Consider the following 13109-nt stretch of genomic DNA (forward strand, 5'->3'; position numbering starts at 1 on the left):
TTACCTCGATGCCCAAATTTTAAAAGCAAGCGTGTAGCTTTTTAACTTCACCCTAGTCCTTTTCGATACTCCTTCGTGGGTCTTTATATTGGGCTTCGGGCTTTGTGGGGAGCTCGAGGCTCGAGCTAAGCTAGGGCTCGCTTCTTATAGAAACCCAAACCAGACTCCATTTCCAGACGCGAACGAGCAACTTCTTCTTCTTCTTCTTCGGCGTGCTTTGTATCGGCGGTGTCGGCGGTGCTCATCTGTGACCTGAGCTTCGTCCTCTTCTCAAGGTCAGCTTCATTTTTATCCTCCATTTCGTGTCTCTCTGCTTTAGAGAAAACAAACTACCCATCATCGACAATACGTTCTGGGACATGCAGGGATCGTAATCTTACTCGTTTGAATCCGACTCAGAAGCTTCTGTGAGCTCGGAATTGCTTATCGTCCTCCGAATTGTTCGATCGTTCTGTGTATTCGGCCTCCGTCGCCTTGGTTGCCGTTGTTTGATTTTCTAGGAAGTTCCGAATCGATCGAGTTGTATCTCACTATGGTCGACAGGAAGCTGTTCAAGACGAAGCTGTGCGTCTTGTACCAAAGGGGTCACTGTAACAGGCAGAGTTGCTCGTTTGCGCACGGACAAGCAGAGCTTAGGCGATTTGTCGCCCCCAATACTGGTAATTGTGATGTGCTTCCTTGCACTTCTGGTCGTCGCGGCTTTTGAATTCCAGCTTGTCAGTGATTCTATTGTGTATGGGTTCGTGAGAACAGAAATTGGCAGGACAGGTGATCGTCCGATTTGTGTTTGGTGGATATTGATTGGAATCACGTAAGCTTCAATTTCCACCTCGGTTGGGAATGTTAACAACATTGAAGACCCGACAGAGTTAGTCAATGGTTTAGATGTGCGTGCCATTTTTTGCGTATCTAACCATGTTCAGCAAGCCATATAGTGCATGTAGTTTTCGTTCTTGCTTGAATGTATCGAGCTTTGAAGCATCGAGCTTGATGATGCTGTGTTAAGCTCACTTATCTAGCCGTATCGGCATCATTGATGTGCATTGTAATTGGCTGCAACTATGTCTTGTTTATCTTTGAATCTGCTTCTATTATAGCGCTTGTCTGCTTAAGGAGGTTATAATTGTTGTCTGCTTTTTTTGCTGAATGCTGCTTTCCACTTTGCTGTGTTTTCTTTCTTGTGCTGTATTTGGTCTCCGCATGTTTTTGCTCCCTCTGCAGCTTGTAAGTGTTTCACTGCTGGATGATGGGATTATTTCCTACTTCAGTTGAAACATTTATCTAATCATGCCAATGCAATTCATTAGATGGGATAGTTGATTTGCTATGTGCTTGATGTTGCCAGAGAACAATTCCAAGGGAAAATACAAATTTCCATGCCAACCCAGGGATTTTTTGGTTGTTGGAAAATATGAAGTGATTTGACAATTTCATTGATACAGTTATTTGCATTTTCTTGCAGCTGTCCCTAAAGTGTTCTTTCCATGAAGCAGATAATTATACTCTATCTTCCCCTTATTCTTTCGTCCTGAATTTTCCTAGCTGTTTTCTGTTTCTTATCCAAAAGTTATGCTTGCGCTCGCATTCATATATTGGCCCTGCATAACTTGAAGCAGAAGCATCTTCCATACCTCTGATGTGTGTGCGAGGAGATTCCATTAGTATCAATTGCTGAATAGAGATTTCAGGACATGGGTTATCGAGAGACTTAATGCACTATATCAGCAATTTCAAGGCTGGGATAGACTCTTCTGGATAATCCAATGCTTATGGGATGACTTTAAAAGTCATTAGTATATGATATATAATGGGCTTCATCTTGGCTTACTGTAATTCGTCCACCAGACTGGGAAGCTACTTTTGGGGGAATTCTCTAGTCAAATTTGTATTCTTCTGTATATGATTCTTAGAAACAAGGTGATAGCATGATATGTTCAACTTATCTCTATCATGTTACGAGGAAGGAGCTCACGGTATTCTCTTCGTCTAATTCTTCGCATATATGATCCAAATGGATTTCGTGGATGGAGATGATGCGACTTCTAATGGCTTTTTAGTCTGAACTCTGAAGCAACAAAATTATTCATTGTGGATCAGATTGTATCATATCATGTGACAACAAGGAGAATTTATCGATAGTATGGTTCAGAATTCTTTTGTGTCTCTTGTTGCTCAACATGAAGAAGAGGGCTGTCAACTATTCTAAAACTCCTATTCTACTTTGACATTTCAAGGGTTGTCTTGATATACTCTCCAAATGGGTCTTTTATAACTATCTGTTCTATGAGATCGCTTGTTGCTATGGTTCCTTGGCATGTCATGGAGGCACTTTTTCTATTCATTGTTATGTTATTCATATTGCTCACTATGACGGTAAGCTTTGCCTCACTATGACTTATAGGTCATCTAAACTAGAAGATTTGGCAACTTCTGTACCATACTGGAATTTATTATCTTCTTATCATAGGTAGGAGGGATTACCGAGGTGGTGATTTGAGGAATAAAATTGGCAGAAGGTATTCTCCTCGGAGAAGGTATTCCCCAGGAAAAGATGCAAGAACTCGCCATGGATTTCATGGTCAGAAGCCACACTCTACTGTGTCTCTTATCCTGTGATAACATTGTATAACCTTCTTTGATTTGCATACAACCTATGGCCATGTGGCTTTTCTTTATTCATTGATTTATAGCAGTGGGTAATGGATTGGAGCAATGAATCTATCTGTTGAACTATTTACATCAAAATACTTGCAGTTCTTTTGTTCACTTTTTTCTCCCGTGTGCTGTAATTTGCAGGATACAGCCATTCAAGGTCCCCTGAGGAAAATAAGTAAGCTAGCACAAACTCTCCCTCTCGTGCACTTACTGCCATTTTTAAGTGTGTGTGATCTGTTCATCTTTTGCTTGTTTTCTGTCTCTGTTGCCATCACAATATCTTATTAGGAATCGATTAGTTATTCTTTCAACATTACATTTTACGCAACTATCTCTAGAGTTATCTTTCAGTCAAAGATGAACTAGTGGATCTCCAGTGGTTTGTATGAACTAGTGGATCTCTAGTGGTTTGTACTTTTTTTCTCCAATACGAGAGATTCAGTACTTCAATTGAGTTGGAGATATGATACGTTGGCAGTGGCAGTCTCCATGTTCGAAAGTTATATGGAATCTGATTCACAAAATATTGATTGTGGGAGGTTGTTGCATAATAGCTTTGTTCAAAGGCATGAATATCTCTTTGTTATGGTAGTGTTTGCTTAACGTGCTGCTACCAATCTAGGATTTTCTTCTGAGATATATCTGTCAGGCTATAACAATCATAGTGACCTGGCTTGCTTATCGAGGTTGCCAGATAAGAAGATCTTTTTCATGAGATTGGCCAATAGCTCCTGGAAAAAAGTGAATCGATAACCCAAATGGATTAACACTACTGAATGAGGCATCCACATCATCAAGGAAGCTATCCCTTTTCCCAAAAAATTTGATGGTACATTGAGACCAGGAGTGGGGCTGTTTATCGGTCCATTGGGAATTGCATAGGCTTAACATGTGTAGGCTACTTTGCTGTCTGTTGGTATTGGAATGAAGTCACATAGATTGTGATACGGAACAAAGCACCAGGTACCACTTGTCACAGAAGTGGTATGTAGGGGGTAGGCTTAGTTGGCCTCGAATGACAAATAAACTGCAAGACCAACCTCTTTCTATCAAGTGAAGCAACAGTTTTACCACCATTAGGTTTATGTAATATCTTTCGATACCATGAGTATGTGGCGGGATCAGTTGGAGCACCAATTTCGGTGAACTGGAAAGTGAATGGACCCAACATCTAGAAATCATCCGAATATCCTGTGGAATCCAGAAAATCCCATCCTATGTTTGGTGCAACCTAAGATAGGATTGAAAATCTTGGAAAATATCTGTCATATTTGGTTGCTTTGGCCTCCTCCCGCCTCTTCCGACACTCCCTGTAGTGCCCCGAGTCTTCTGTCCCATCCGTTGCCCTCTTGATTGGCATCCTCGCGGTCACTGTTGTCAATGCAAACCTCGCGTGAGGATCATGACCCTCTGTCTACGTCAAAGGTCAATTTCTGATTTCGGACTGAAGGTGCTTATAAGGCTAAAAACAATGGCAATTTTTTCACTGCGCTGGAGCAAATATTGTTCCTTTTGTGCCTCCTCCACATCCTGAAGAACAAACTCAGTATTCAAAAAATAAGCCAGTTTTTTTATTCACCTAGCCAATTGGTCCAGTCCATCATAGATCTCCTGTGCCTTTGGGTGTGAAGTGTCACCCACATAGAACTTGCGAACTATATTTGTCACTTGAATCCAGCTACAAATGCTTCTTTTGCAAGACTTTTAAGTTTCATTTTCTTTCTGATCACTGCTGCATCTTCCCATAGACGTGCTGAGGCATACATATTTGATAGCCAGATATAAGCTGCAGGGTTGTACCATTCCTGCTTAAAATCATTGCTGCAGCTTATTTTGCAAGTTCAACACTGCTGCGAGCTTGGCAGGCTCAAAGAATTGTACACCAGACCAGTGTATGAGCCCTGAGAGTCATTGAATTTATAAATTATAAACTGAAAGGCTTCGACAAGGGATCCAGATCTGCCAATAAGTGCAGAATGCATGCGTTGTATTCGATTCTGGGCACAATACTGAGTGCAGGCTCCCATTGGTTGGAAGGGATGACAATTGAATGTCGTGGTGGTGGTCCTCGTGCAGTGGCCGACGAAACAGTATTCGGTCTTCTCACTCCACTTTTTATTGTTGGAAGATAACTGGGTTTGTTATGTTCTTTTTTGTAATTTTTATTTAATCCGGGTTTATCCCACTTCATCTCAGATTTCTTATCTAAGAATTTTTTCGGGTATATCCGGTCTAGAGGGCGTTGCCAAATACCTGATAGGATAATTTGTTATCCTATCCTAACTTAAATCCGGACTACCAAATGCAGCCTTAACACTTGACCAAAATGAATAAATCAGGCTCATGATCTTATTTTCCATGCTCTAACATGCATTTCTTGGTCATTGTGTTATTTGGTTTTGTATTTTCTATATGTTATTACACGTCATTTTTATGATGGGCAGGGTTATTGCTGTACTTCTTTATTTATGTGATGATTTTTGTCATACGCTTATATTTGAGTTCATTATTAAACTGCAGTGATAGAAAGCGCAGGAAGAAGCAGCATTTGGATGGTCAAAGTGACACTTCAGATCTCAATCTTCCAGAGGGGACTGAAGATCGAGAAAGAGGAGGGAAATCCACGTCATCCCAATCCAAGTATGCCCTTCTGGAGCAGGTAAGTGAAATCTTTTGGATATCCTAGTCTTAGTTTATAATTTTTTCTTAAAGTATGTTCCTCAGAGGGAGTTTTGCTTGTTTGATCTTGGAACTGGACATGCAGTTAAAGCAGGTGACGTCAGATATCAGCATGTTGAAACGCCACAAGAATCAGCAAGAGGTGAGTTTGTCGTTTGTTCTTTTATTTCATGTTTGTTTTTACCTATACGAGAGCTTCTATGCGGCTCTTTTTTTTTCCCTTATTTATTGTGTGTTTCATAGCTTTAATAACTGCTATCCTTGTGTGGATTTATTTAATATGAAGATGTACTTGGACGAGCAACTTCAAGAGGCAGATAGTCTATCCTCTAAAATTCAGGAGCTTGAAGGTCAGTTGCACAAAGAAAAGAAAGAGTGCAAAAGGTAGGAAGCAGCAAGTCTGCCCTTTTCTGGCATTCCATTATGCATTATGTTTGTGAGAAATGTATTCCTTTTGTATCGTTTCTCCTCCTTTCCTGGTCTTATTTTGACACGATTGGATGTTTAGGATCACATCAAAGATCAAGAAATTCGTCAAAGCGCATCAGCGTTATTCACGATCACAAGATGAACTGAAAAGGCAAAAGCTCTTTCTTTTATTTTCATCTTGGAGCTACCTATTCGATGTTTGATTCCATGCATTTCAAATTGCTTCCAGCTTCAGGGAATTTCTTTTATTCATAGTTTTATCATTATTCTGAATTTTGCAGATCAGAGCTCCAACTTCACACTCTGGGAGACCAGCTTGGCATGGATGCTATGGGTGGGGGAAACAATGAAGAGGACTCGAGTGTCAACATCGTCAGTGATGGAGAGCCTACTGGGAATTATGTCTCTAGCCCAAAGAGTATGCTAATTGCTACTGTTTACTGCACTGTTCTTCCTATCTATTTCACTTCCTCTTTGTTTTTGACTGAGGAAAATAATGTCACATTGAAAAGGGAACTGAGGATACAATTTATTACAAAGGTTTTCAATATCAGTGGGATCTATAACCTTCCGTTAGTTTTCTAAGTGGTATAAAGAATTGAAAAGGGAGGTTAGGATATGTTTTTCTGGTCTAACTAAAGATCGGAGGATCTGGGCAAAATTTCGACATTTATTTAGGGAATGCATTAGTACAAGAAAACAGCAACTATCGTTGACATGATAAGTACATTTTTGTAAATTCTGGAGTCATTGAAAGATGGAACTGTTTGCAATCTCCGAAGTTTGGAGCATATAGAAACTAGTGGGTAATTTTTTTATGTGACAAGTAGGTCTCATGTGTGCTGTTACTCATTTTTCTTGTTTGCATGCATTTGTTTGTAAAATTTGTGATTGTGGCATATTGACATGAAACAGGTAGACTGAAGTATTCACAGGGGAAAACATATCCTCAAGTGAATGATGACAAAGTTGAAGAAGGGTATGGACAAAAGAGTGGCTCTAAGCAAGTTGATGAAGGCAAGAGTAAGAGAGAGAAAACTGTATCTTCTAGCATTTCTTCAGCAGATAAGGTTCCCTTTTGTTCTTAATTCATCAGATGATTTGTACTTGAGATGATACTACTGTCTTTGTGTTGGCTATTAGAAATTTGCGACTGTGTGCTCGACATATATTTCTTTTTCTTTCCCTTGAAGGTTCCACCCAAAGGACCGGTGACTGGGATGACGTTACCACCAACTGGAATGGCTGCTCATGCTATTGACGAACTTGCTGATATTGAAGAAGAGAACACTGAATTGGCTGAGCTTGCTTTAGCAGGAAATGAGGTGGCTGAAATGAAAGGCTTGCCTTTATCAATAGCGCCCTTGCCCAGTGTTCACAAGAATTCTTATTCTCAGGTATGTTTCCATCTCTTTTCAGCATTACAGCGAAGAGGAAGAGAGGATAGAGCTGTTTCTCGGGATTTTTTTGAATGAGTTAGTTACCCTAGTTTAGTCTTGCAAATGGTTACAATCGCTCTCTGGTTCCTTTTGTCTTGCGGAACTGTAAGTTCTCAACTGACGACCACAGCACAGCGTCAATTTTCTTCTTCTTCTTCTTCTTTTTTTTTTTTTTTTTTTTTTTGTGGGGAGGGGAAGGAATTCTGCTTGTAATTGCTTCTTATATGAGTTTTTTCTCTTGCAGTATAAGCATAGTGGTGAGAATGTGGACTTGAAGGGGCTGGTAGAGGAGACAGTGAACGTGGATAATGTGTAGGATCATCCGAGACCTTAGTACGATTTATTATCTTTGTGAGATTCTGCGAGCCTTACATTTTTGGGAGACCTGGAAGCGAAGCTTGTGTACAGCATCTAGTTAATTGGGTGTACTCACATACATCTTCTTACTATTATCGGTGGCATTAGTTTGGAAGATGGAAACATGATGAACGGAAGTCCTCTTTTGATTAAAGTCCTTTTAATAACTTCTTTTACTTGCCAAATCGTGTAAGGCTACCTTTTAGCGGTGTGTTTACATAGGGTGAGATATCGCTGAAATTTCTTGATGTGTTGCAGTATTCTTAGAACTGAGTGTAATAGCCATCTTGGCATTTCGACCCTTGATCCATGAACTTGTCATTTTCCAAACTAAGCTTGCTTATTATGTTGCAAAACAAGTTAGGAAGTGAAGTGACTTGTCACATGCTTTCTTCATGACTAGCTCATATGATTGCCAAAAAATATTTTAAGATTAGGAACTTCCTTCGGATTACAGAGTAAGATGCTTGTGCCTTACCTTCTTTAAAGCAATGCACATGCACCCAATGTGGGCGCTGGTGTATATGCTGCATAATAGAGAATTGTGTGGAAAGTGGCAGGTTGCGCTGCGAAAATTGGTTTCTTTCGAATTTCCCGGTGTCTTCGAAGATGCTGCGCCGAGGACTGTTGGGCGGGCAACTGGAGCATGATGTTTTGCAGGTTTGGGCTGGACATTGAGACATTATGTTTTACTGTTACGTTAGGGCTTGGAATAGGTATACGGTGTTTTGTCCCAAACAATGGGAAAAAGCAAAGAGCAGAGAGAGATGAGATGAGAACGATCTGGACTTCTAAGATACACAGGTGTACCGTACTCTCAACTATTTCTACGGTTCTCTTACATTTTGGTATGAAGATTCGTCGTAATATCATAAATCCGTTAATTAACTATTTTGTTGCGAAGATAGTAAATTCGTTGGTTAACGATTACATGATACACGTATTATATCATGGAAGGGTCCGATAGGATAGTAGCCAAAATAGAGAGGAAACTAAGTGCTCGTGTGCGAGATAAATGAGCGAAGAGAAGAAAGTGAGGCCAGTCGCGTTCGTCAAAAGTTTGGATAGCATTTCCGAATCTTCATTTCCATGAAATTCTGCGTTGTGGAGATGTGTGCTATGTGTTAACCGGTGGCAAACGTTTGAAATGAGCTGGTTGCTGTCATCGAAGATAGTTATCCTGATGATACTTTGTGTAACCCTCTAGTGGAAGCTTTTGGGTTTGGCGATCCCGCTCGTGGGTTTTTCCCAGCTGGGGTTCTCCCGTTAAATTTCTATATGCCAGAGTATGCATTTTCGCTTCAGTATTACCCGGCGGCAGTACTCATTGCGCTCATTTGTTCACACAGTCCCTCGCGAAAGACCGTCTATTATCAGTTAGCCTCCCGGTTCACTCTTTGAAGCAATCTCGGCTATAAGATAGTTAAAGAAGATAGCCAACAGGAGTAAGGTCTATCACCCGGGTTCGGGCAGGAGACTACTATTCTCTGGTCGGTAAGGAATCAGGGAAAACCCAGGGACAAGAAGAAAGGATTGGCTTACTTGGGATGATGACCCCTCCTATGATCATACTGTAGCAGCAAGCATGGAAGTACCTCGCATACATCAGCAAACGCTTATGTAAGTAGTTATCCTAACATAACCAAGATAGATTGCGCTTCCTCTTCGCAATCTACCCCTGCCTTTTTTTCTTCTCCCTCAGTCGGCGAAGCATGCAGTTCTTGAGGCTTCTTCTGGATGTGGAAACCCCGGCCTTGAGTGAAGTCACTCATTCTAATGGAGTCCTGAAGTTCTTTGTCTCTATTGAGAAATTTAACCTATCAGAATGGGGTCCCAATCTATGAAACCGACAACTGAACCGGTTTCTTTAGGAACTAGCCTTGAACCAAACCGGCCAGTTCCAAGGCCGATCCGGAAATTGGGCCCCTCTCTCTCTCTTTTTTTTTTTTTTTTCCTGTATCGTTGCTTTTACGAATCAAGAATACTTAATGCACTTGTAAAATAAAACCTTTGCATAAAACAAATAAACGTAAGACTAACTAAAATACTGCAACATATGTAGTGTCGAGTGTCTGAGTTATCACATGACAAGAAATCAAATAAGAGAACTTTTGTGAACGACAGAACAATAACATTAACATAAGTCTTGGGCTTTTGAACACAACAAACTAAGTAACAGCCTACGCAAAAGTTTCAATAAGCATATCCAAAAAGTAAGATAAGTAAAAAAAAAAATATACACAAAACATGTAACGTGAATCATAGAACTCTATTCCTCGTTCACCCACAAAAGATTGCTCCAAGTTCTCACCACCTGACAAAAAAAAAAAAAGAACAAATACAGCTAATCACTTAACAATATTTTCAAATTAAAATTACTATACATTGAACTCAAATGATTAGTAGAAAACCCCACCATTATAAATTCATTCCATTTCAACTTTTAATCTCTATTTATCGATGGTAATCTCCTCGGAAAGACAATCCATATCTAACAACAAGAAAAGATTGATTAGGCTTTCATTCACTTATTAAAGATACACAAGAAGGAATTACAAGATAAAAAAGAAACATCGGACTTACCAAACTCAATTTGTTTCCGCATTCTCGATGATAATAATCTCCTCGGTATTCACTTCCTAGAAATACATATCTAACAACAAGAAAAGATTGATTAAGTATGCACTTACTAGAAATACAAAAGAAGGAATTATTAGATATATAGAAATACACATGACTTACCAAACTGAATTTTTTTTTCTTCCTCGTCCATGCTCTGTTCAATATTAATTGGCACAGGATCGGCTCCCGAACAATCTTTGAGTGCAAATCAAAGATTGCACCATTGTAAGTGCCCAAAAACCTCGGAAGTCATCACCACACCACCTGATTTGATTAGAGCCGCCTCCTAACCAGCGGGAGATAAGGTCCCGTTCGCGGTCCCGTTTGCGGTGCTGCTTGCAGATTGAGTTGGCCCTGAAGCTCCGTGGGTCCAGTCTTCTGTTTCGTTCGCGGTCCCATTCGCGGTCCGTTTGCAGTGCTGCTTCCAGTCTTCAGACTCGTACAACTCAACAAACACAAGTTCATGAGATCCTGGAGCCCCTTTGTTCTGTCCGGACATTCAACTAATCTTGCATCCTGCCTCAGTAGGCTGGACAAAACTTTCTAGTCTGCCCATCGAGTCTGGCAAATAGCAACCACTATCGCCCTGGATAAGCAAATCCCTCGTCAGTTGCCTTCTTATCCCAAAGCTGTTCATCCGTAACCTCAGACGTCCGCAGCTCCTAATCAAAGGAGGCAGGACCGCAATGGTCGTCCCAGATAGATCCAACTCAACCAACGAACTTAACTCCCCCACAGTATCCGGCAGCGAATTTAGACTAGTACAATTCACCAAACACAAGTGCTCAAGACCCACCAGCCCTTTGATTGTTACCGGGAGCCCAACTAGTCCTGTATCTTCCATTACTAGCCTTGACAAACCTCTTAGATTGCCGATCGAGTCTGGCAAATACCGAATGCTAAAACCCTGGATCAAGATGAGCTCTTTCAAGGCAGTTAGATGACCAATTTCCTCGGGCAACTCTTTAAGAGATGGACACCATTTGATTTTCAAGTAAATCAACTGCTGTAGTTCACCAATTGAGTGATCAATTTCAGCCAACTGCGGGAAATCTTTCAGAACCAATCTCTCCAAACTCCTAAATTCAGAGAAGCACGGAGTTTTGATTAAGGATTTAGACCCCACGATTTTCAAAACTTTCAGTTTACTTGCTACCTGCAAAACAGAAACCAACTTAATAATCTCAAGATTCTGTATGCATTGCAGAATATGTGCATGTCATCATATACTAAGACAATCAGTAGAAAGAGTAAATGAATCTGGTGAAATTGTACCATGATTTCAGCCCATCGGCGCCATTCTTCTGTGGTGATATTGCCTGAAAGCTTGAGAACAACGAGGTGATTCAGCACAAAGTTGTCCGCTTGAAGTCGCGAAGGACAATTTCGCCACCAAAGCCATCTTAGCTCCGGCAAAATATCCTCGCAGTCGTCAGTAAAGTTCCCTCCATCCAGTTTGAGATACCTTGCGTTCGTGAAATTCGCAAAATCTTTCCGTATGAAATTTTGTCTCGATTTAGTTGGCGTGAGTGCTGCCACATTTGTTGCTCCCTGATGGAAAATATAATATAAACGTACTCGTTATAGTGCTATCGAGACGCAACAGTTACATAAACCTAAAGACACTTTTTGTTCGTTTGAATGTGAGAATTATCTAGATAGAAGAAGATAGATTTTGCTACTTTATATTTTAAGATAAAGAACCTCTGTCATATACCAATTTCAGAGAACTTGTAAAGTTAAAAGATAGATTGGATAGGTGTGATCATGTAATGGATAAGTTCAATAGGTCTTCTAAACCTTTTGTTTTTATCTTATTTAAATAATTTTGGAAATGCGTGCACTAATTATTTGTGGAAAAAAGAAGAAGAGATAATTAGCAAATTTCTTTAACGAAAAAAAAAAATTGATTCACAAGTTTTTCTATTACGGGCTTCTTAGCTTGTAATAAATAAAGAAGGCAATATGCAAGAGACCCGTACTAGTGTAGAAAAGAATAAAATGGGGTTGTTTGTACTTACCTTTTTTTCGCTTGGGACGGACATCTCGAGAAACCACAATCTGCTTCAATCTCCCCAGTTTTTGATATTCTTTAGACGAACGATCTCTCTCCCAAGATCTCTTAACTGATCATGCATTGATATCCTATCATGATCAATCTTGATCAAGGACTTTCGGATAAGGACGTCAATTTCGACTTCCGGGTAAAAGTCACAAGCTTCCCACATATACATTGCATTAGTTTTTTTGTTGTTAACAAAGAAACATGCAATGCCCAGAAAAATTTGTTGCCCCTCACGTCCAAGTGCGTCATAACTAATCTTTAACCTCTCTTGGACCTCTTTGTGAGGCACTTCCTTCAACTTGGTCAGTGTGGTTTTCCACTTTGCTTTACTTATGGTACGAAGATGTGAACCTACCACCTCTAGAGCCAGTGGAAGTCCTCCGGTGCGTTCAACAACCTGTCTTGAAAGATCATAAAGACCACAAGGAGCCGAATCTGTGTTGAAAGCACGCTTGTTGAAAAGTGGCAAAGCATGATCAAAATGCATTTCCTTCATTTCGTGCAGAAACTTTTGCCCAGACTGTGTTAAGACATTTTCTTCTGATCCATCCATATTTGGTCATAGGAAATTAGTCAGATGAACACAATTGAAAAAAAATATGAAAATGATTACGACTAAATTATCGAAATTGAAAGGTTTAAAACTGAATTGACACAATTATACTAGATTTATGGCTTTTTTGGTACTTTTCCTCCCTCTACACACACCTATACGACATCATTTCTGATTTAATTACTAAAACAACGAGAAACATATGATATCTTCACCATCTTGCCCAATTGATTCTTAAATCTAACTATAGGTGTTTCCGAGAGAAAAGTGAATAATTGTTTATAGGCATTTTGTTTTTGACATAAGACTA

The 13109-nt window shown here is 40.0% G+C and overlaps 2 protein-coding genes across 3 annotated transcripts; one reads left to right on the forward strand and one right to left on the reverse strand.

Moving 5' to 3' along the window:
• Positions 1-118: 118 nt before the first annotated feature.
• On the forward strand, positions 119-7889 carry LOC115750841 (zinc finger CCCH domain-containing protein 13). Of its 2 annotated transcripts, XM_030688431.2 has the most exons (13): positions 155-275; positions 366-380; positions 430-659; positions 2468-2578; positions 2797-2830; positions 5176-5314; positions 5420-5476; positions 5621-5718; positions 5843-5914; positions 6045-6181; positions 6679-6833; positions 6957-7160; positions 7447-7889. In XM_030688431.2, the coding sequence occupies exons 3-13, from the start codon at positions 533-535 to the stop codon at positions 7516-7518; spliced, it is 1206 nt and encodes a 401-aa protein (XP_030544291.1). In that variant the 5' UTR covers positions 155-275; positions 366-380; positions 430-532; the 3' UTR covers positions 7519-7889. The 2 variants fall into 2 exon arrangements, with proteins under 2 accessions (XP_030544289.1, XP_030544291.1); XM_030688429.2 differs by having other exon boundaries at positions 119-275; positions 366-659; positions 7480-7889.
• Positions 7890-12247: 4358 nt separating this feature from the next.
• Positions 12248-12799, reverse strand: LOC125315881 (disease resistance protein L6-like). Its single transcript, XM_048281982.1, has one exon. The coding sequence runs from the start codon at positions 12797-12799 to the stop codon at positions 12248-12250; it is 552 nt and encodes a 183-aa protein (XP_048137939.1).
• Positions 12800-13109: the final 310 nt, after the last annotated feature.

Source organism: Rhodamnia argentea, chromosome 7 (genome assembly GCF_020921035.1).
Source record: "Rhodamnia argentea isolate NSW1041297 chromosome 7, ASM2092103v1, whole genome shotgun sequence".
Taxonomy (NCBI): domain Eukaryota; kingdom Viridiplantae; phylum Streptophyta; class Magnoliopsida; order Myrtales; family Myrtaceae; genus Rhodamnia; species Rhodamnia argentea.

Bases quoted from the DNA above. Each gene is read 5' to 3' on its own strand.
- LOC125315881 (XM_048281982.1), bottom strand. From the start codon at position 12,799: ATGGATGGATCAGAAGAAAATGTCTTAACACAGTCTGGGCAAAAGTTT.
- LOC115750841 (XM_030688431.2), top strand. From the start codon at position 533: ATGGTCGACAGGAAGCTGTTCAAGACGAAGCTGTGCGTCTTGTACCAA. The intron at 2,831-5,175 runs GTAAGCTAGCAC...ATTAAACTGCAG, and splicing joins AGGTCCCCTGAGGAAAATAA to TGATAGAAAGCGCAGGAAGA. The intron at 6,182-6,678 runs GTATGCTAATTG...GACATGAAACAG, and splicing joins TTATGTCTCTAGCCCAAAGA to GTAGACTGAAGTATTCACAG.